Source organism: Hyla sarda, chromosome 2 (assembly GCF_029499605.1).
Source record: "Hyla sarda isolate aHylSar1 chromosome 2, aHylSar1.hap1, whole genome shotgun sequence".
In the NCBI taxonomy this organism is placed as follows: domain Eukaryota; kingdom Metazoa; phylum Chordata; class Amphibia; order Anura; family Hylidae; genus Hyla; species Hyla sarda.
In genome coordinates this window covers 297,644,122-297,669,117 of record NC_079190.1, presented here as the reverse complement: position 1 = coordinate 297,669,117, position 24,996 = coordinate 297,644,122, and the positions used below count along the sequence as shown (strand labels likewise).

At 42.2% G+C, this 24,996-nt stretch overlaps 1 protein-coding gene across 1 annotated transcript in view; it reads right to left on the bottom strand.

The window, feature by feature from the left end:
- AATF (apoptosis antagonizing transcription factor) overlaps positions 1–23,911 on the bottom strand; it is a 193,651-nt gene extending 169,740 nt beyond the window's left edge. The window contains exons 1-3 of the mRNA XM_056557544.1: positions 23,764–23,911; positions 5,050–5,244; positions 1,734–2,030 (exon numbers count right to left, since the gene is read on the bottom strand). Of these exons, the coding sequence (XP_056413519.1) occupies positions 1,734–2,030; positions 5,050–5,244; positions 23,764–23,848 (577 nt within the window). The 5' untranslated portion in view covers positions 23,849–23,911. The remainder of the gene's footprint in view (positions 1–1,733; positions 2,031–5,049; positions 5,245–23,763) is intronic.
- Between the last annotated feature and the right edge of the window lie 1,085 nt (positions 23,912–24,996).

Genomic DNA, 24,996 nt, shown 5'->3' with positions numbered 1-24,996 from the left:
TATCGCCGCGTGCATAAATGTCTGAACTATAAAAATATATAGTTAATTAAACCGCACGGTCAATGGCGTACATGCAAAAAAAATCCAAAGTCCAAAAAAGCGTATTTTTGGTAACTTTTTATACCATTAAAAAATGAATAAAAAGTGATCAAAAAGTCAGATCAAAACAAAAATGTTACCGATAAAAACTTCAGATCACGGCGCAAAAAATGAGTCATCATACCGCCCTGTACGTGGAAAAATAAAAAAGTTATGACATTTTTAAACGTATACATTTTCCTGCATGTAGTTATGATTTTTTCCAGAAGTACGACAAAATGAAACCTATATAAGTAAAGTACCATTTTAACCGTATAGACCTACAGAATAATGATAAGGTGTAATTTTTACAGAAATATGCACTGCGTAGAAACAGAAGCCCCCAAAAGTTACAAAATGGCGTTTTTTCTTCGATTTTGTCGCACAATGATTTTTTTTTTTCCCATTTCGCTGTGAATTTTTGGTAAAATTACTAATGTCACTGCAAAGTAGAATTGGTGACGCAAAAAATAAGCCATAATATGGAATTTTAGGTGGAAAATTGAAAGGGTATGATTTTTAAAAGGTAAGGAGGATAAAACGAAAGTGCAAAAACTGAAAAACCCTGCGTCCTTAAGGGGTTAAAGTGACAGTGGTGACATGTGCAAAAAAACGCTCTGGTCCAACATTGAAAACTGGCCTGGTCCCTAAGGGGTTAATGTAAATCTATGGGAGGGGGCATTGCCTCGCCCCCTCCCATAGACTTGCATTAAGGGGGTGGGACATGACGTCACGAGGGGCGGAGTCACGACGTCACGAACAGCCGGCCCGTCATCAGCCACGGAGCAAACTTAGCTCCGGAGAGCTGATGACTCGGGGGTGCTGCAGGAGAGATTGCGGGGGTCCCCAGCAGCGGGAGCCCTGCAATCAGACATCTTATCCCCTATCCTTGGATAGGGGATAAGATGTCTAGGGGTGGAGAACCCCCTTTAAGGCCATGCCCCTGCCTTGCTGTTCCTCCCCCAAGTTCCATTTACAGTAACAATTAGCAACAATTTAAATCAAAGTGAGCCGCCTGCTGGGGAATAATGCACACAGCACTTAAATGGGTAAAAAAACTAATTTTTTGATATGTGTCTTGCACAGTTTTTACCCTTCATGGATCAATAAAGAAGCTTGAAGTTTACGTAATTGGTGAGTTGCCCTGGTTTCTTTTTCTCTTCTCTACGGATTATTTGCATTGGACTTTGCTATTACCAGTGAGCACCATCAGACGTGGTTGAGCCAGCAGAGGCATTGGATGTCAGGTGCTAATAATTAAGGAAGCAGTGCCGAGTTTGTTTCTTTCTACTATTGAATATTAACTAATTTTTTGATATGTTGTAGAGACATCAAAAAAGTTTTGCTCGGTCAGGGACTGACTGATCATAAGAATAGGTTGGGAGTTTATAGTGCTGTCCTGGCCTCAAACACAGAGGGGGGAGAGAAGCAGAAGGCTGCACTCTTCTGTCCCTGCTCTATTTAGTCATCGCTCAGGGTCTTAACACTCCGATAACTGATTTACATGTGTCCCTAGGACATGTCAAAAGTTTTTGTAGTGACAACCCCTTCAACCCTAGATTAGGAACTGGAAGATCATTTCAACCCTAACCCAGTCCTGAAGTTAATTTTATATGAATATAAATGAAAATGTAAATGTTATAATTTTTTTTTACCTATTTGGTTCTTAATTCCTTGTCCTTTAGCAACATCTGCTGATGCCTTCTCTTTAGAGAACGTCTGTAGGGTATCATCTTGAGATTCTGACCCTTCCATGTCATTCTGGCTAGCAGTTTCATCTTCATCAGTATCCTGTTGTGTGCTGTTAATAGCACTCTCATCATCATCCTCCTCTTCATCATCCTCCTCCTCTCCCTCCGAGTCGGCTTCTTCACCTGTCCCATCATCTTCATAACTTCTTAAAATGTTTTCAGCATTATCATAGGACTCATCTTCAAGGGATAAATCTTCGTCTAATCAATACAATAAAATACTGACATTTATCATAAAGCTGGTTAATAAAAATACATGGTTAACACCAGAAAGGAGTGATAAAACTAAAAGAACAAATACTTGTTAGGGCTTGTTCACATCTGCATTGGAGTCCTGTTCAGGGAGCTCCATTTGCACAATCCATTGAAATAGTGGGACATATGCAGGGGAAAAAAATACTGCAAGCAGTATTTTTCTCCGCTCAAATCCTGCAAAAAAATAAACCATTACCACCAGACAGAAACCCACGGAGTTCTGATGTGCACTTAACCTTAGTCTGTAATGGCTTGGGTGAACTCCTGGAACAAATTTTTGTAAAAAAGAAAAATTTAAATGGGGCTTTAAAACAGCCACAAAGTCTGCTGTGTGAAGTGGTAACTATCTATTTAGAAATTAAGTGACTTGTATTCCCACAGCAGATAGCAGTAACTTGTTGTCAAAGCAGGACCATAATGGAAATGTATGCTAAAAAAACGCCAGTAAGCGCTACTTACACTACATGCAGTACTAGCAGACAGGTAAGAATTTTTTTCTCACCCGAATACTCCTTTAACTACCACCAGAAGTATTGGTACCACTAACAATATTAAAAATTACCTTGCAGATACAATATAATAGTCACAAAAGAAAAAAATACAGCAAAGTAAAAAGTGTACAGTAGTCAATATATGTAAAAATATGTAGATAAGTTTTATTATACATATATAACACAAAAAAGACCAGGCAAAAATCTATTTAAAACACACGTCAACACATGAATATAGCAGTTAAAGGAGATGTCTCATGCTGAAATTTTATTCTGAACTATGTCCAGCTATCTGCTTATAAAACAATAAACCAGAGTCACCTACAGTCCCGGTATCCTGCTCCAGTTCTCCGATGGGGTCTTCTTCCGCATTGTCTGTGGTCAACGCCTCACACCAAGGCTCAAAAAAACACCAGCCACAGTGATGATTCTCCGCAGCCGGCGATAGCCTGAGTGGCAGACTGATGCAGTGACCATGGCTACCAGTGCCATGGCTCAATGCATTACACTGCTGCTCAGCCTTTGCCGAGCCGTGGTGTGACGCATTGACCACAGGCAACGCGGAAGATGACACCACTGGAGAACTGAAGTGCAATATTGGGATCCTGAAAAAACAGCGGCTGGCGAGTCCGGTTTATTGTTTTATATGCAGGTAGCCCGGGCATAGTACTGAATAAAATTTCAGCACGAGACATCTCCTTTAATAAACTAGATCAGACCCTCTCAGATACAGCAATAGGCATAGGGTTATGTGCCATGCAAACAAATGAAAGACTAGTACTCAATAGCAGGTAATATTAAATACATTCAATAAAGGTACACAGTAGATGAAAATGAGTATGAATGGAAAGAAAAAAAAATCTCTCCCAACACTGCAGTGTCTAGTATACTACACAGTGATTAAAGGGGTACTCCGCCGCTAGACATGTTATCCCCTATCCAAAGGCCACTGGGAACCCCCATGATCTCCGCCATGGCACCCCAGTCATCCAGTGCACTGAGCGAACTCTGCTCCGTGGCGGATGACTGGCGAACACAGTCGCCATATCCCCTCCATTCATGTCTATGGGAGAAGGCATTACGGCAGTGTACTGGCCGTCATGCCCCCTCCCATAGACATGAATGGAGGGAGCATGGCATGATGTCACGATCACAGAAGCCCCATGCTTCCGTGAACACAACGCTGCAGCGCTGACACAGAGAACGTCGGGGTCCCAGCGACCGGACTCCCTGCATTCAGACAGGTTATCCCCTATCCTTTGGATAGGGAATAATATGTATAGGGGGGAATACCTATTTAATGGTCACAATACTGCACAATATGTAAAAAATAAACCCAAAATACAAAGGTGCAGAAAATAGGGTACAATATAGAGGATTAGTCACCCAGCCCATAGTATAGGAGGGAAGCAGCCCCACATGTCCTGTTATGCAGTGACTTCTTTAAGCAGGAGGTTTACCACCCATTGACCTCAATTGGTAGCACCCTGCTGCTTGCTATTTATGCATTCCCCCCCCAACAAATAAATCTAAATAGGGTCACCCCCATTCTAAATAACTTTTTTTTTTTCTCTTTTACTTTTATTCCAAAAAATACACTCCCTGATCACCCCTCAGTAATTTTATTAGGAAACGTAAAAAAATAAAAATCATCCTCATACTGACGTGATCTGGACTTCCTTTCTGTAATAAACAGACAAGACAAAGTACAACCTGTGGCTCTACAGCTGTTGCACAACTACAACTTCCATCATGCCTGTAAAGCACAGGACATAATCGGAGTAGTAGTTGTGCAACAGCTGCAGAGCCACAGGCTACGCGCTGTGTCCCCAAACTGTGGCCCTGCAACTGTTGCATAACTACAACTCCCATCCTGCACTGACAGCCAAGGACATAATGGGAGTTGCAGTTTTGCACCAGCTGCAAAGACAAAGATTGGGCCGGTAAAGTCTTGGCCATGTGACCTTAATGTCACATGACCAAAACGTCATCACATAAGCCGATGACAGTACAAGTGAAATGCATTACACTTTTGCTGGCTTTCCAGCACTGATGTCAGTAATGACATCCCATGTAGAGAAGCACCTAGAAGTGGCCAGAGGATGGGAATGCTCCTGTTACGTAGTGCAATTTGGCAGCTTGACGTGCATTCAAGCCAAGGAAAGCAAGAAGAACTGGGATGTCACGGGAAGAAGAATTATGACCGGTAAGGGACGAGTGAATGGCTCTTCAATCAAGATAAAAAAAGTTTTTGCAGGGGACTACGGTACTTTTTATAAAAACTTGCTTTTTATTTTATCCCTATCCCTAAAAGGGTAAATAGACCTGGATAACCCCTTTAAGGAAACCAGCAGCATCCCTGTCTCTCACTGCAGCTCCTCCCTTCACCACACACTTGATGGATTGATATATTTATGTATAAGTATATTTAGTAAATAGAATATTTAGTAAAAAACACAAACCACTAAACTCACCAGAATTTTCTGAAAAAGAGTCCTCTCCCAATTCGGCTTTTAAGTCTTTTCGAGATGTAGCTTTTCCTAAGTACTTTTTATCTGTATCAGAAAGGAAGGTTACTGTGTTCTTCTTTAGGTTTCCTAGAATTACACCATCATCATCATCTTCAATTCCACCTTCATCAAACTTGTCGATAACCTTAGCAGCAGTAACTGAAAAAAATAAATTTGAATTTAACTAAACACATGAATATATATGCCCTATCATATCTACTGAGGAAGGGACCTAATGGGTCCAGAAACATTTATAGAAGTTGCAGACTCATTGAATACTACCACCATTATCAACAGATAAGTAGTCCATCATCTGTCATGCCTAAACAGTTTGTACTGAAATCAGAGCATATACAGCACTGTGGACTTTACTGACCAACTGGATGTTTATATACCCACCAACTACTATTACCATCACCCATGGAAGAGCTTATCATACACTATTAGCAGCCTTTTATGTATTCACTATTACCAACACCACGCATTGACTACTATTACACAATTAACAAGGGTGTGGCCATTATTCATTAATTTTGTGCTGCAAAAAGATCATATGCAACATGGTGGACTTTACCAACTGACCAGATACCTATTAACTACTGCCACCATCATCAATGGGGCAGTAGTCCATTTCTATTATTTTCTCTACTTTTACCATACAATGTATGTAGCAAATATGGATTAGAGGCACATAAAAACAGTCATTGTGCACTTTAGCAATTAATATGTGTAAAACTGAATGGATTTTTACATATGGACTGATCCACAATCCTCTATAGCCTTACCTACGGACATTAGTATGTGTGTCTAAGGTTAAGTTCACACAGCGGAAAAATTGCAGAACTCCGCCTGGGTGCATATTCTGCAAATCTGCATGTCCTAACGGCACTAGGACTGCTTGGAAATGCGCTCAGTCATCTCCATAGATGGCAATGCATTTTCGAGTAAGTTTCACGAAAAGAATGAACATTCTTTCGTCTGACACGGGAACCGAAATTTTCACAGCAGAAACATCTGCCAAGGAAATTCTGCCATGAGCATGGTGCAGCAGAATGCCACTGAAAACAAGGCATAGGAATTACATTCTGGGAGTTGTAGTTCTGCATTATCTGCAGAGCCACAGGTTGCAGATGACTACTATATAGCTGTACATGCACAACTTCATACAATGCTGTCCTTTCTTTTTGTTTTTTTACCACCCCCTCACGCTCAGCCCCACCTACCCCACAACATCATCATCATGGAAGGTCCTTAACCCCTTAAAAGGGTACTCCCATGGGAAAAAAATTTTTCAATCAACTAGTGCCAGAAAGTTAAACAGATTTGTAAATCACTTCTATTAAAAAATCTTAATCCTTCCAGTACTTTTTAGGGGCTGTATACTAAAGAGAAATCCAAAAAGAAATGCATTTCCTGTGATGTCCTGACCACAGTGCTCTCTACTGACCTCTGCTGTCCATTTTAGGAACTGTCCAGGGAAGCATATGTTTGCTATGGGGATTTTCTTCTTCTCTGGACAGTTACTAAAATGGACAGCAGAGGTCAGCAGAGAGCACTGTGATCAGGACATCACAGGAAATGCATTTCTTTTTGGATTAAGATTTTTTAATAGAAGTGATTTACAAATCTGTTTAACTTTCTGGCACCAGTTGATTTAAAAAAAAAAAAGGTTTCCACGGGAGTACCCCTTTAAGGACCCGGCCATTTTTTTGCACATCTGACCACTGTCACTTTAAGCATTAATAACTCTGGGATGCTTTTACCTTTCATTCTGATTCTGAGACTGCTTTTTATTGACATATTCTACTTGATATTAGTGATAAAATTTTGTTGATACTTGCATCATTTCTTAGTGAAAAATTCAAATATTTGATGAAAAAATTGAAAATGTTGCTTTTTTCTTTTTTTACTTTGAAGCTCTTTGGATATTCCAAATAAATTATATATTGATTCACATATATATTATGTCTACTTTATATTTGCATCATAAAGTTGAAATGTTTTTACTTTTGGAAGACATGAGAGGGCTTCAAAGTATAGGAACAATTTTCCAATTTTTCACAAAATTTTCTAAATCGAAATTTTTCAGGGACCAGTTCAGTTTTGAAGTGGATTTGAAGGGTCTTCATATTAGAAATACCCCATAAATGACCCCATAATAAAAACTGCACCCCTCAAAGTATTCAAAATGACATTCAAAAGGTTTGTTAACCCTTTAGGTGTTTCACAGGAATAGCAGCAAATTGAAGGAGAAAATTCAAAATCTTCATTTTTTACACTGGCATGTTCTTGGAGACCCAGTTTGCAAGGGGTAATTGGAGAAAAAGCCCCACAAAATTTGGAACAGAGTTTCTCTCAAGTAAGGAAATATCTCATATGTGTATATCAAGTGTTTGGCGGGCGCAGTAGAGGGCTCAGAAGTGAAGGAGCGACAATGCGATTTTGGAGAGTGAATTTTGCTGAAATGGTTTTTGGGGGGCATGTCGCATTTAGGAAGCCCCTATGGTGCCAGAACAGAAGAAAACCCCCCACATGGCATACCATTTCGGAAACTACACCCCTCAAGGCACATAACAAGGGGTACAGTGAGCCTTAAAACCCCACAGGTCTTTGACGACTTTCCGTTAAATTCGGATGTGTAAATGAAAAAAAAATTTCACTAAAGTGCAGTTTTTTCCCCAAATTTACAATTTTTACAAGAGGTAATCGGAGAAAATACCCCCCCAAAATTTGTAACCACATCTCTTCTGATTATGAAATTAACCCATGTTTGGATGTAAAATGCTCTGCGGGCGAACTACAATGATCAGAAGTGAAGGAGTCACTTTTGGAAATCAACTTTTGCTGAAATGGTTTTTGGTGGGCATGTCGCATTTAGGAAGCCTCTATGGTGCCAGCACAGCAAAAAAACACATGGCATACTATTTTGGAAACGAAACCCCTCAAGGAACGTAACAAGGGGTATAGTGAGCCTTAACACCTCACAGGTGTTTGACGACTTTTTGTTAAAGTTGGATGTGTAAATGAAAAAAAAAATTCCCTAAAATGCTGTTTTTTCCCCAAATTTTACATTTTTACAAGGGGTAATAGGAGAAAATGACCCCCAAAATTTGTAACCCCATTTCTACTGAGTATGGAAATACCCCATGTGTGGACATAAAGTGCTCTTCTGGCGCACCACAGTGCTCAGAAGAGAAGGAGCGCCATTGAGCTTTTGGATAGTGAATTTGTTTGGAATGGAAGTCAGGGGCCATGTGCGCTTACAAAGCCCCCCCCCCCCCCCCCCCGTGGTGCCAGAACAGTGGACCCCCCCACCCCCCACATGTGACCCCATTTTGGAAACTACACCCCTCACAGAATTTAATAAGGGATGCAGTGAGTATTTACACCCCACTGGTGTTTGACAGATCTTTGGAACAGTGGGCTGTGCAAATGAAAAATTAAATTTTTCATTTTCACAGACGATTGTTAAAAAATCTCATTGTACCCCTCATTGTACCCCTTATTACATTACATGGGGGGTGGAGTTTCCAAAATGGGGTCACATTGTTCTGGCACTATGGGGGCTTTGTAAACACACATGGCCTTCAATTCCGGACAAATTTTCTCTTCAAAAGCCCAATGGTGCTCCCTCTCTTCCGAGCATTGTAGTGTGCCAGCAGAGCACTTTACATTGACAAATGGGGTATGTTCTTACTCAGAAGGAATGGGGTTACAAATTTTGGGGGGCTTTTTTACTATTTTCCCTTGCGAAAATGAAAAATTTAGGGTAACACCAGCATTTTAGTGAAAACATTTTTTTTTTTCATTTTCCCATCCAACTTTAAAGAGGCACTGTCATTGTTAAAAACTTTTCATATATTGCAGGACTCATTATATGACATTTCACAATATACACCTGCTAAAAAAAAATTTCATTTTCACCTGAAATTCAAGCTCAAAATAGCCACCACTAGGGGTCGCCTGTCTTTTAGCCAGACAGACTAGTCTAGATTTTACAGCATACTGGATACCGGCCGTAAAGCATACCAGTATCCAGTATAGGAGATTTCTATTGTGTATGCAAAACTACAGATAAAGGATGTGTGGACATGCTGGGAGCTGTAGTTTTACAACAGCTGGAGGCAACACTGCTCTAATACAGTTATTTACAAACATTGCAGTTTAAACTACAACTCCCAGCATGCTGAAATAGTCAATGCTTTCTTAGACTCCTGAATGACAAAGAAGTTGATCAGATATTCAGGAGTCTGTGAAAGATGAATGACACACATAGTGACATCTATGCTTATTAGCATCCAGCTTTACTAGAACATAAAACAGATAGAACATGTATTCATAAAAATGCTGTACTTTTATCTAAAAAATCCTTGCACTAATTTTATAAAGATCTATTCTTTTATTTATAAATTTTATCCTGTTATGAATTCACTATAATGTCTTCTGATTACTGCAGACAAGCTCTAAGTATCTTCCTCTGTGTAACATGACACAGCATAAAACCAGAGAGGAAAGGGGTAGAGAGTACTGATTGGCTGACTGCACAGGCTTGCTCCTGTGAGGGAGACAGACTGACACGCCCCCTACAGCAGATAAATGCTTATATCTCTGGATATATATGTCCAAGACACATAAAAATACATACGCTTTAACGAAAATTCGTCAAACACCTGTGGGGTGTTAAGGCTCACTATACCCCTTGTTACGTTCCGTGAGGGGTGTAGTTTCCAAAATGGGGTCACATGTGGGTATTTATTTATTTTTGTGTTTATGTCAGAACCGCTGTAAAATCAGCCACCCCTGTGTAAATCACCAATTTAGGCCTCAAATATACATAGTGCACTCTCACTCACTGAGCCTTGTTGTGCGCCCGCAGAGCATTTTACACCCACATATGGGGTATTTCCGTACTCAGGAGAAATTGCGTTACAAATTTTGGGGGTCTTTGTTTCCTTTTACCGCTTGTGAAAATAAAAAGTATGTGGCAACACCAGCATGTTAGTGTAAACATTTTTTTTTTTTTTACACTAACAGGCTGGTGTAGCCCCCAACTTTTCCTTCTCATAAGGGGTAAAAGGAGAAAAAGCCCCCCAAAATTTGTAGTGCAATTTCTCCGGAAATACCCCATATATGAGTACGGAAATACACCATATGTGGCCCTAAACTGTTTCCTTGAAATACGACAGGGCTCCAAAGTGAGAGCGCCATGCGCATTTGAGGACTACATTAGGGATTGCATAGGGGTGGACATAGGGGTATTCTACGCCAGTGATCCCCAAACAAGGTGCCTTGAGCTGTTGCTAAACTCCCAGCATGCCTGGACAGTCAGCGGCTGTCCGGAAATGTTGGGAGTTGTTGTTTTGCAACAGCTGGAGGCTCCGTTTTGGAAACACTGCTGTACAATACGTTTTTCATTTTTATTGGGGGGGGGGGGTACAGTGTAAGTGGGTGTATATGTTGTGTTTTACCCTTTATTATGTGTTAGTGTAGTGTAGTGTTTTTAGGGTACATTCGCACAGGCTGGGTTAAGGTGAGTTTCCCGCTAGGAGTTTGTGCTGCGGCGAAAAATTTGCCGCAGCTCAAACTTCGACACACTTACTGTAGTTTTGCAACATCTGGAGGGCTACAGTTTAGAGACCACTGTATAGTGGTCTCAACTTGTGGCCCTCTAGATGTTGCTAGGAAACTCACCGGCTTCCGTAGAATCCAGGGAGCTGCATCGCCGTCCATTTCTGACGCTGATCTCCGTCACCGATCGTCACTCCGCTGCCACGGATGGTTAAGTGGACTTTGGCGCTGGTCCTCGTTGGTTTCACCGTTCTGCCCCGCCTACAGTGGGTGGGCAGAACGGGGGAAACCGAAAGTTAACCCCCCCGCCCCCGATCTGCTATTTGTTGTCGCGTTTATACGACCAATAGCAGGGATAGGAGGGGTGGCACCCCTGCCACCTCACTCCTATCCCTTCAGGGGGACCAGGGGTGTATTGGGCAACCACGATCCTCCTAATTTTCTGGGTCACCATAGACGCGTATGACCCTGAATTGCGCAAATCGCAGGTGTGAATTCACCTGCAATTTGCCGCGATCGCCGACATGGGGGGGGGGGTCTAATGACTCCCCCTGGGCATTTTCACGGGATGCCAGCTGAATTATTTCAGCAGGCATCCCGGTCCGATGCCTGTCCGGCGCGCGGCGGGGACCGGAATTGCCCATGACGTACATGTACGTCATAGGTCCTTAAGACCCAGGGTGTTATGACGTACCGGTACATTATGGGTCCTGTAGGGGTTAAGCCACAGTTTCTTCACAGCTCAGCCTCACCTATTATGTCACCATAGGTCCTTCAGACACTCATCACAGCTAAGCCACACCTTGACCCCCCTCCAGCACAAGATAAAATACTTTGTTTTTTAACGTGTTTTTTTTTATTTATTTTTTTATTTCATTATTATTATGTGAGGGGGACGGGAATCAGGGGGACACAAGAATAAAGGTGGGTAGAAATAATTGGGAAGATACCAAACATATAAAATGGAAAAAAAAGGAAAGAAAAGAGACAGAGAGAGAAAGAGAAGGGAAAGGAAAGAGAAAAGAAAATGAATTGATACAGTGATCCCTCAACTTACAATGGCCTCAACATACAATAGTTTCAACATACAATGGTCTTTTCTGGATCATTGTAACTTGAAACCAGACTCAACATACAATGCTATGGAATCTGTGAAACGTGCCAATGGTTGGAAGAACCGACCAATCAGAATGGATATTTCACTGGTAAAACCCGTGTATTCCTAAAGTGCATGCACTGACTAGTGTCTGGTAGTGCCCCCTACAGTACAGGGAGGTATTACATGTTCTGTACTATTTCCCTGTAGTACTGAAGTGTATGCACTGACTGGTGTCTGGTAGCGCTCCATACAGTACAGGGAGGTATTACATGTTCTGTCCTATTTACCTGTGCCAGAGTTAGCTTCTCCTTTGGGCATCAGGTGAGGGCGGCTCCATCTGCCTTTTTTTTTTTTTTTTTTAGGACATTGCGTGTTCTGTACAGGACCCTGAAGAAGCTTCTGTCCTCTACATAGACCAGTGTTTCCCAAAAAGGTTGACTCCAGCTTTTACAAAACTACAACTCATGCTGGGAGTTGTAGTTTTGCAACAGCTGGAGGCACCCTGGTTGTGAAACACTGACATAGACAGAGATTTACAACTCCCAGCAGATCTTTCTTACTTTTATATGTAAGTATTTGCTTCATCTATATTAGTTTTCTACTTATTTTTCTTTAATCCTCACTTTTTCCTATTTTTGGATGAGATTTTGGTGGCTTCAGAACCAATTACCAGGTTTCCATAGAGTTATGGTCTCAACATACAATGGTTTCAACATACAATGGTCGCCCTGGAACCAATTAATATTGTAACTTGAGGGACCACTGTATAGTGGAATGGAAATAGTAATAGAATGGGAAGGTGTTGTCCCTCTGCCTCCTGCCCACCCAGTAAGGGGAGATATGTCATGGGGGAGAAAGGTGAGGGCAGGGGAGAAAGGTGAGGGCGGGGGAGAAAGGTGAGGGCGGGGGAGAAAGGTGAGGGCGGGGGAGAAAGGTGAGAGCAGGGGAGGGGGGTGGAAAAAAAGATAAAATCTTGAAATTCAATGTATAAAATGTTATTTAAGAAAATGTAAATGATACATTTTTTCAATAAAAAAATGTTGATAAAAAAAATATAAAATAAAAAAATACTTTGGGCCACTCCTGCTTCTGCCGAGGCAGAGTGTATCCGTCCGTCTGGCTCTGCCACAAGCTCAGTCCACCAAAAACTCAGCAAATTTTCCTTTCGGCACAATGCCAAAAAACAAATTTTCAGCCGATAATTTTCAGCATCCAAAATTTCGGTACATCCCTAATTATCTGTGATAGGGGAGAACATTAATAGAATTCAGATCGATAAATGTACATTAAGGCTAATCTGAGACAGAAATGCATATTACTATTCTTTAAAAATTGCATTCTCGGTATACAAATTGTATTCCAGGATTTGCTTGTGTTCAGATGAGACTGGGAACAAAGATTCTCAGATGTTGTAGTACTTAAGTACTACAACATATCTCTAATATACTTTAATTAAAAAAGTGATTTTAAACCAGTTTAAAATCACTTTTAAATTCGGCCACTAGGGGTCGCCCTCCTAGTGGCCGAATGCATTCAGCAGTGACGTCAGTACAGAATTTCGACTCATTTAAGCCTGGCAATGAGTCGAAATTCAGTCACTGCTGTGCTCGCTCCCGCCTGTCAATCAGACAGGCGGGAGCGAGCGCTTTGAAGGAAGTGGATGCGCACAGGCTCCCGGGGACAAGGTAAAGTATTATGCCGCGGGGGGGGGTGCGTGTTCACCTATACAGTATGCCTCCAGTTTCCCCACTACAACTCCCAGCATGCCCTGACAGCCAATAGATGTCAGGGCAAGCTGGGAGTTGTAGTGGGGAAACAGCTGGAGGGACACTGAATAGGTGAACTAAGGGGGGTGGGGAGGGGGAGTGGGTTGAGCGGAGTGGCGGGGCCAGTGGGGTTGCGGGCTGCGCGGCGGGGGTACTCTGAATGGGTGAACTAAGGGGGAGTGAGTTGAGCAGCACGACCGGGGGGGGGGGGGGTTTGCGGGCTGCTGTCACTGTTCTTTTACCGGGGGGGGGGGGGGGGGGCGGGGGGGGTTGCGGGCTGCTGTGACTGTTCTTCTGCCGGGGAGTGGGTTCAGCGGCGCGACGGGGCAGGGGGTTGCGGGCTGCTGTCACTGTTCTTTTGCCGGGAGGGGGGTTGCGGGCTGCTGTCACTGTTCTTTTGCCGGGGGGGGAGGGGGCGGGGGTATGTGGGTTGCAGGCTGCTGTCACTGTTCTTTTGCCGGGGGGGGGGGGGGGGGGTTGTTTGTTGCTGTGACTGTTCTTCTGCCGGGGAGTGGGTTGAGCGCCGCGACGGGGCAAGGGGGTTGCGGGCTGCGCGGCGGGGAGCGGTATGTGCACCGATCACAGATCCGGTGTTCACCTATACAGGGTGCCTCCAGTTGTTTCCCCACTACAACTCCCAGCATGCCCTGACAGCCAATAGATGTCAGGGCAAGCTGGGAGTTGCAGTGGGGAAACAGCTGGAGGCACCCTGTATAGGTGAACTAAGGGCGGAAGTGTCGGCCCCAGCAGGCATCAGTGACGTGGTGCCTGCTGGGGAAGTCTGCCTGGTAGTGAGCACACTACCAGGCAGACAAAAAGGCATTTTTAATATGTAAAAAAAAAATAATAATTAAAGGCAGGGAGGGGGTTAGGGATAGATTACCCATCTATCCCTAACCCCCTCCCTGCCTTTAATAGGCAGGGACAGAAAAAAGAACAAAAGTGATGGTGGGAGCTACCCTTTAACGAAGATCTAAATGTTAAGTAGTTTAAATACCATATTATATGCAGATAATTAAAAAAATGCATTTTTTGACTGCATAATTGTACTGTATTTAAATTTAAGGGTGCATGCACACTTGTGTTTTTGCTGCATATTACGTCAAAGGGTAGCAAACTCTGCTGCAGAAAATCTAAAGCAAAATATGCACATGCTAAATTCAGAATGAATTTTACAAGTGATATACACAGATCTCATTGTTGGTTCTGGTAGTGAATTTGGCAGTAGACTTTACTTATTGCATTGCAATGATTAAAATCAGCAACAGATCGGAAACCCACAGAATACCTATAAACCCTGGTGGATTTTTTATGTGAGTGAATGGGGCATGTACGTTGGTGCAGAATTCACAACAAATATGGACTGTCACATCACAAACACAAGCACTAAGTAAAAACACACACAAGATGATCTGTGCTTAATACTGTGATTTTTTTTTAAATATAACATATTGACAAGGATTTTCTGTATTACTGCCTTTTGTCTTCACAAAGGTTACAAATCTCAGGCACATGTGCATATCTGTCATGTTACACTGTCTAACACTATGATACACGATATTAAGGTCATCATGCTGTCTCCCCAACAAATCACACTGTCTGGAAAATCCAGACCTCCATTTTACAAAAAAAAAAAAAAAAATAATAAAATACAGTGACAGAATGAAAAATGGGCTTTTTTAACACAAATGTTTAATAACCTACATTAATGTCACTTTATATTAGATCACATGCCACAGCTCAGATTCTTTTGGATCCGTTGGTAAACGCAAAAAAAAAATGTATCATGAAAATATTTATATATTTGCTCATTTTTACATCCTGTTTTTGAATTGGAATATCTCCATCAGAACCAGTATAGATAGCATGCATAAGATCTTAAAGTGGTACTCTGGTGGAAAACTTTTTGTTTTTTTTTATATCAACTGGTGCCAGAAAGTTAAACAGATTTGCAAATTACTTCTATTAAAAAAACTTTATCCTTTCAGTACTTATTAACAGCTGGATGCTACAGAGGAAATGTTTTGCTTTTTGAGTTTCTTTTTTTGTCTTGTCCACGGTGCTCTCTGATGACACCTCTGTCCGTGTCAGGATCTGTCCTGAGTAGCATAGGTTTGCTATGAGAATTTTCTCCTGCTCTGGACAGTTCCTGACACGGGCATCAGGTGTCAGTAGAGACAACTGAGGACCAGACAAAAAAAAATTCAAAAAGAAAAGAATTTCCTCTGTAGCATAGTAACAGTTTATAAGGTTGAAATAAAGACCAGATTCCATCAAGTTCAACCTATAACCCTAATGAGTCCCTACTGAGTTGATCCAGAGAAAGGCATAAAACCCTCGTACTAGAGGTAAAAATTCCTTCCCGACTCCAAATATGGCAGTCAGAATAAATCCCTCAATGTTCTGTCCCTATAGATCTAGTATACATAACCAGCGATGTTATTACAGGGATGTGGAATTCCTATCGCCCGACGCCCGGGACAAGCAGTTTCGGGCGCCGGGCCGGTGATTTTTCCGGGCCGGTGTGAGGTGAAAAATTCAAACCCATGAAAAAATCGGACCGCCCCTTCGCTCTCCGAAGTTTGCCAAAGCTACAGCGGGGAGGAGCGAGGACAGAGCGGGGAGGAGTGAGGGCAGAGCCATGGGTTTGATTTTTTTCACCGCACGTCTGCAGGAGAACCTCACACCGGACCTGACAAGCACTGTGGCTGTGGAAACTTGCGTTCTCCGAAGCAGAGCAGGGGAGATGAGAAGCTGTCTCTCCCCTGCTCTGCCTTCTTTGTCCCCGTGAAGACCTGCATCCTTTGCCTTCGCTCCCCCCAGCTCTAGCTACGGAGAGCTGAGGGGAGGAGCGTTCGCACGTCTGCACGGGGCGCAAGTTTGACACTGCCGCTAATAACTAACACGCGGCGCTCAGCAGTGTATGGAGCGGGCTCCGGACTCCTGCCCGCTCCATACTCTGCAGCCCCCGACTGTTTTCAGTAGCCGGGGGCTTACGCTAATAGCCAGCATGCGGCGATCGCCACGGCTGAGTATTAACCCTTTAGCTCGCCGCTGTCAAAGCTGACAGCGGCATCTAAAGGGACATGTGAATGCTCCCCCCCCCCCCCCCCCCGCAGCACGATTGTGAGGGGACGATCCACTTTGGAGGTAGTCACAGGACTTACCTCTGATCCCTGCTGTCCCATGGCTCTGTCATCGATAGATCCTGGCTGGACTAGGCTCAATGGGTCACAGAGCACACAGATCAATTGAGTTCAATAGAACTCTATTCATCTGTATGAGGAATCTAATGATTCCTCCTATAAGTCTAATAAAGTGTAAAAAAATAAAAATAAGTTTTAATAAAAAAAACACATTAACCCTTCCATGTTAAAAGTTCAGATCACCCCCTTTTCCTATATAAAAACACAAAGCGCATAGACGTAACTTGTGTAGACGTTACTTGGGGTAAAGGAAATATGTTAGAACAAAAGCACATAAATCAAGGACAACATATTTCATATGCAAATATATTTTTTAATTTTAATATATTTATTCAAATAGAACAAAAGTTTCATATAACAACTGTTGGGGGCCAGTGGTGTTTACATATACATAAAAAAATTGGTGTAGATGGGATCACAGATGGCCAGGGGAAGACTAGTCTTTCCCTATATAGTGGCCCTGCCTAGCGGTACTGCAGGTCCCCTGTCCTTGTGACCTGGGCCTACACTGGAATCTCCTAGTGACCCTAGGTTACAGAGGGGACAATCTGTCCTAGTACTGTATCGCTAAGGAACAGTTGGGCTTGGCCTATATCCCATATGATACATACAGAATTTAGACATACATGTGGTAAAATACAGTACAGTATCTAAACCCGAGGGTTGTATCCAGGGGTATATAGAAGTATTCACTTTACAGACCCACAGTTATATGTGTTGGATAACTGTAGGTACAAATATGCATTTGACAGAGATAGCATTAATCCAACGCGTTTCGCTAATCCGTGTGGCTACAGATAGCTCATCAGGGATTATAGTTAGCGAATACTGTAATTATAGGGTCATGAGGGACCACACATGGGGTAAAAGTGCATAATCACATGTAAATGAAGCAATGTACAGTGGATATACTCATATGATGATATATTGACAGTGACACACTGCTCTGGACAGCTGCGTACAGGTGGCAATCTAGAATAGAAGATACATAGGAAGGTGTTATGTCTATCTACTTACTACAATTTGTAGATATATGGGGGGGGGGGGGGGGAGACTGCTGAAAGGTAGAGATTACCTTAAGTCCGGGTGCTTGATGACACCTGTCTATGTGGTGAGGGGAGTCTCCACTCCGACGTAGAATGAGTAGATAGGATCTAAAAGAATAACCGGGTGTCTAGATTAAATCTAGACACCCGGTTATTCTTTTAGATCCTATCTACTCATTCTACGTCGGAGTGGAGACTCCCCTCACCACATAGACAGGTGTCATCAAGCACCCGGACTTAAGGTAATCTCTACCTTTCAGCAGTCTTTCCCCCCCCCCATATATCTACAAATTGTAGTAAGTAGATAGACATAACACCTTCCCATGTATCTTCTATTCTAGATTGCCACCTGTACGCAGCTGTCCAGAGCAGTGTGTCACTGTCAATATATCATCATATGAGTATATCCACTGTACATTGCTTCATTTACATGTGATTATGCACTTTTACCCCATGTGTGGTCCCTCATGACCCTATAATTACAGTATTCGCTAACTATAATCCCTGATGAGCTATCTGTAGCCACACGGATTAGCGAAACGCGTTGGATTAATGCTATCTCTGTCAAATGCATATTTGTACCTACAGTTATCCAACACATATAACTGTGGGTCTGTAAAGTGAATACTTCTATATACCCCTGGATACAACCCTCGGGTTTAGATACTGTACTGTATTTTACCACATGTATGTCTAAATTCTGTATGTATCATATGGGATATAGGCCAAGCCCAACTGTTCCTTAGCGATACAGTACTAGGACAGATTGTCCCCTCTGTAACCTAGGGTCACTAGGAGATTCCAGTGTAGGCCCAGGTCACAAGGACAGGGGACCTGCAGTACCGCTAGGCAGGGCCACTATATAGGGAAAGACTAGTCTTCCCCTGGCCATCTGTGATCCCATCTACACCAATTTTCTATGTATATGTAAACACCACTGGCCCCCAACAGTTGTTATATGAAACTTTTGTTCTATTTGAATAAATATATTGAAATGAAAAAATATATTTGCATATGAAATATGTTGTCCTTGATTTATATAAAAACACGCAAGCATAATAAAAATAAACATATTTGGTATCGTTGCGTGCGTAATTGTACGACCTATTAAAATTAGGGATCGACCGATTATCGGTATGGCCGATATTTTCAGCCAATAATCACGATTTTGGGCATTATCGGTATCGGCAATTACCTTGCCGATAAGCCGATAATGCCCCGCCCCCCGCAGCGCCGCACGGCACCACACCGCGACCGCCCCCCCCCCCCCCGACACGACGTACGGTAAATGTAAAAAAAATACCAAACCACAGAATTGCAATTTTTAGGATATCCCAGAAAAAAAAAAGTTAAAAAGTGATTAAAAAGTCAGATCAATACCAAAATGGTACCGATCCAAAAAACAGATTATGGCGCAAAAAATTAGCCCTCATACAGCCTGGTATGTGGAAAAAAAATAAAGCTACAGGGGTCAAAAATGGCAATTAAAAAAAATTCAAAAAAGTTCAGAATTTTTTTTAATTTGTAAAACATGACGTAAACTATAGAAATCTGGTATTGCTGTAATTAGGCGACCTAAAGTATCAAAACAACATGTTATCTCAACCACAAGGTAAATGGCGTAGAAAACAAAACCACCAAATCTGCAAAATTATCTTTTACTATTTCAATTTCACTTCACCTAATATACATTTTTTGGTTCAGAGAATAGGTTATTGAAAAATTAAAAGGTATCATTATAGTAGGTAGTTATGGCTATTATAGGGCGAGGAGGAAAAAATTAGAGCGTAAAAGCGAAAATTGGCCCGGACAAGTGGATCGTCATGAGGGACAAGTAGCTTTTGCTCCATTTTAGTCTAGTGAACAAGTAGTTTTTTATAAAATTTCAACACCCCTGAGCGATGTTATTACTCCCCAAAAAAGCATCCAGACACCTTCTGAACTCTTATACAGAGTTCCCCATGACCACCTCCTGAGGTAAAGAACCCCTGTCTGTGCTGGTGTAGAAACCTTCTTTCCTCTAGACATAGAGGATGCCCCCTTGTTATAGATACAGTCCTGGGTATAAATAGATCATGGGAGAGATCTCTGTACTGTCCCCTGATATATTTATACATAGTTATTAGGTCGCCCCTAAGCCTTCTTTTCTCTAAACTAAATAACCCCAATTCTGATAATCTTTCTGGGTACTGTAGTCCTCCCATTCCCCGTATTACCCTAGTTGCCTGTCTTTGAACCCTCTCCAGGTCCACTATATCTCTCTTGTACACTGGTGCCCAGTACTGTACACAGTATTCTATGTGTGGTCTGACTAGTGATTTGTACAGCGGTAGAATTATTTCCTTGTCGTGGGCATCTATGCCCCTATTGATGCACCCCATGATTTTATTTGCCTTGGCTGCAGCTGCCCGACACTGGTCACTACAGCTAAATTTACTGTTAACTAAGACTCCTAAGTCCTTTTCCACGTCAGTCGTCGCAAGTGTTCTCCCATTTAATATATAATCCCATCCCGGATATTTCTTCCCCTTGTGCATAACCTTATATTTATCAGTGTTGAACCTCATTCTCCACTTCTCAGCCCAAACCTACAACCTATCCAGATCCATTTGTAACAGTGCACTGTCCTCTATTGTGTTGACCTCTTTACAGAGTTTAGTATCATCTGCAATTCAACCCCTATACAAGGTAATTAATGAATATTTGAAATAGAACAGGACCCAAGACTGACCCCTGTGGTACCCCGCTAGTAACAGTCACCCAATCATAATAAGTACCATTAATAACCACCCTCTGTTTCCTATCACTGAGTCAGTTACTTACCCACTTGCACACATTCTCCCCCAGCCCAATCCTTCTCATTTTATGCACCAAGCTTTTATGTGGCACCGTATCAAATGCTTTGGAAAAATCCAGAATTAAGACATCCAGCAATTCCCCCCCCCCCCCCCGGTTAAGTCTGGAGCTCACCTCCTCATAAAAGCTGATCAGGTTAGTTTGACAGGACCAATCCCTCATAAAGCCATGCTGATATGGGGTCATACATTTATTTTTATCAAAATACTCCAAAATAGCATCTCTTAGAAAACACTCAAACAATTTACATACAATGGAGGTTAAACTAACAGAATCATCGATCAATGGTTTCCCATGAGAAACCATTGATCAATGTAAAATATCATGTGTGTGCAGTGTTCTAGCCCCTTATGGGAGCTATAACATGGCAAAAAAAAAAAGAAGTGAAAAAAAAAAAGTTAAGATCATTTAACCCCTTCCCTAATAAAAGTTTGAATCACCCCCCTTGTCCCATAAAAAAATAAAAAAAAAATAAAGTGTAAATAAAAATAAACATGTGATATCGCCGAGTGCGGAATTGTCCGAATTATAAAAATATATCATTAATTTAACCACAAGGTCAATGGCTTACGTGCAAAAAAATTCCAAAATAAAAAATTGCGTATTTTTGGTCACTTTTTATATCATGAAAAAATGAATAAAAAGCGATCAATAAGTCCTATCAATACAAAAAAAATGGTACTGCTAAAAACTTCAGATGACGGCGCAAAAAATGAGCCCTCATACCGCCCCATAAGCGGAAAAATAAAAAAGTTATAGGAGAATGACAATTTTAAACGTATACATTTTCCTGCATGTAGTTATGATTTTTTCCAGAAGTGCGACAATATCAAACCTATATAAGTAGGGTATCATTTTAATTGTATGGACCTACAGAATAAAGAGAAGGTGTCATTTTTACCGAAAAATTTACTGTGTGAATTTACTGTGTGAATTTTTTCTTCAATTTTGTCGCACAATGATTTTTTTTCTGGTTTGCCGTAGTTTTTTCAGTAAAATGACTGATATCATTACAAAGTAGAATTGATGGCGCAAAAAATAAACCACGATATGGATTTTTAGGTGAAAATTAAAAGAGTTATGATTTTTTAAATGTAAAGAGGAAAAAACAAAAGTGCAAAAATGGAAAAACCCCGGGTCCTTAACCCCTTAAGGTCCCGGGGTTTTTCCGTTTTTGCATTTTCGTTTTTTTCGCGTATGGGGCAGCATGAGGGCTCATTTTTTGCGCCGTGATCTGAAGTTTTTAGCAGTACAATTTTTGCATTGATAGGATTATTGATTTTTTCATGAGATTAAAAAGTGTCCAAAAATGCACTATTTTGGACTTTGGAATTTTTTTGCTCGTACGTCATTGACCGTGAGGTTATTAATCGTTAATTAACTATATATTTTTATAATTCGGACATTTCCGTATGTGGCGATACCACATGTTTATTTTTATTTTTTTATTTACACTGTTTTTTTATGGGAAAAGGGGGGTGATTCAAACTTTTATTAGGGGAGGTGTTAAATGATCTTTATTCACTTTTTTTTCAATTTTTTTTTTGCAGTGTTCTAGCTCCCATAGGGACCTATAACACTGCACACACTGATCTTTAACATTGATCACTGGTTTCTCATAAGAAAACAACTGATTGATGATTCTGCCACTTGACTGCTCATGCCTGGATCTCAGGCACTGAGCAGTCATTCGGCGATCGGACAGCATGGAGGCAGGGATCCTCCGGCTGTCATGTAAGCTGTTTGGGATCGCCGCGGCGAAATCATGGCATCCCGAACAGCTCCCTGAGCTAACCGGCATGGTTTCACTTTCACTTTAGAATCAACGTGCTGGCTGTTTCCAAGTTAGGCCCCTTTCACACTGCTGTATGATCCGTGAAACTTTTTTTTTTTCCTGCAGTTTGACGGCCGTAATTTTGTAGGGTCATAACAGCCAATAACGGGTCCGAGGGGCGCCATTATTTTCGGAGAGAAAAGCAGGGGAAAAAGACAAGCACTATTTTTTTTCTCCGGATTTCCTTGATCCTAAAATAACTGGCTTCATACTGCCGGCAGTGTGTATGTAGCCTTAAAGGGGTAGTCCAGTGGTGAAAAACGTATCCCCTATCCTAAGGATAGGGGATAAGTTTGAGATCGCGGGGGGTCCGACCACTGGGGCCCCCTGCGATCTCTCTGTACGGGGGCCAGGCTCTCCGGCCAGATAGTGGGTGTCGACCTCCGCAAGAAGCGGCGGCTGACACGCCCCCTCAATACATCTATATGGCAGAGCCGGAGATTGCCGAAGGCAGCGCTTCAGCTCTGCCATAGAGTTGTATTGAGGGGGCGTGTCGGCCACAGCTTCGTGCGGACACGCCCCCTTCCCGCGGGCTGTCGGGGCTCTGTACAGGAGATCGCAGGGGGCCCCAGCGGTCGGACCCCCCGCGATCTCAAACTTATCCCCTATCCTTTGGATAGGGGATAAGTTGTTCACCACTGGACAACTCCTTTAAAAGGTTATTGTATTGAGGAGTGGCCATAGTGTGCTTCATGGACAGGTGATCTGGCACTCTCACACAGGTCCCCCATCGCAGTGCCAGTAACACACCATTCACACAGCAGAAGAAACAGTGTAGCTATTTCTTAGCACAGTGTTTCCCAACCAGGGTGCCTCCAGCTGTGGCCAAACTACAACTCCCAGCATGCCTGGACAGCCGAAGGCTGTCCGGGCATGCTGGGAGTTGTAGTTTGCCCACAGCTGGAGGCAACCTGGTTGGGAGACACTGCTTATTCTAGCACTGGTAGAAAGAGAATCCTCTATGAATGAAGTTTTCAGTGGATCCAGGCATGGCAGTCCACCACAGATGCCATAGTATTCGCTGTGCCCCAGAGTGAGATGCCAGTATGTGATGGGAATATGGGCACATGACCGGGAATCCCATATACACAGCACCAAGGCCCTCCTAGGCTCCGGCGGTAATGTAAGATCTATCACGTGATGTGATGGAGCTGCTTATAGATGTAGCACTTTCCTATAGCCAAGTACACATCACAGCAAGCACACACGTGGAGCTCTCGTGCCCCTAACTTTATGGTTGTCCCCCTCCGGAGGCCTTTTCCTACAGTACAGCCCAATATGATCCACATGCCACCACCCGTACCTTCATCGGGGTCATCCTCAGGATCCCAGAACCGGGGCTGAGGGTTTAACAAACTCTCCAGCTGCTGAGACAAGGGCGCCGCCATCTTCCCGGGTCACGCTTCCGAACACCACGCCCCTCTGACGTGACGTCACTGAGTGCGGAAATGACTGACTGGAGGGGTCGGCGTGAGGTAGAGGTGTGATGTGGCTTCGGCCGGTGTGTGGGACAGGAAAGCACAGGGTGATGTAGATGACTGCCATAGAGCAGGGACAACTGCAGGGGACTCGGGTATGGTGTAAGAGTATGAATGGCTTCTCTATGTTGCCTCTGGCTTGAGGACACAGGGTTTTATTTTAGCATTTTCAATGTTTCCTCCTCGCCATTTAACCCCTTAAGAACCAAGCCCATTTTCATCTTAAAGGGATTATCCAGGAAAAAACTTTTTTTGAAATATCAACTGGCTCCAGAAAGTTAAACAGATTTGTAAATTACTTTTATTAAAAAATCTTAATCCTTTCAGTACTTATGAGCTTCTGAAGTTGAGTTGTTCTTTTCTGTCTAAGTGCTCTCTGATGACACGTGTCTCGGGAAGAAGAAAATCCCCATAGAAAACCTCTTCTAAACTTGGCGGTTCCCGAGACATGTGTCATCAGACAGCAGTTAGACAGAAAAGAACAACTGAACTTCAGAAGCTCATAAGTACTGAAAGTATTAAGATTTTTTAATAGAAGTAATTTACAAATCTGTTTAACTTTCTGGAGCCAGTTGATATATAAAAAAAAGTTTTTTCCTAGATAACCCCTTAAGGACCAGGCCATTTTACACCTTAAGGACCAGAGCGTTTTTTGCACATCTGACCACTGTCACTTTAAACATTAATAACTCTGGAATGCTTTTAGTTATCATTCTGATTCCAAGATTGTTTTTTCGTGACATATTCTACTTTAACTTAGTGGTAAAAGTTTGTGGTAACTTGCATCCTTTCTTGGTGAAAAATCCCCAAATTTGATGAAAAAAATTAAAATTTTGCATTTTTCTAACTTTGAAGCTCTCTGCTTGTAAGGAAAATGGATATTCAAAATATTTTTTTTTTGGGTTCACATATACAATATGTCTACTTTATGATTGCATCATAAAATTTATGAGTTTTTACTTTTGGAAGACACCAGAGGGCTTCAAAGTTCAGCAGCAATTTTCCAATTTTTCACAAAATATTCAAACTCGCTATTTTTCATGGACCAGTTCAGGTTT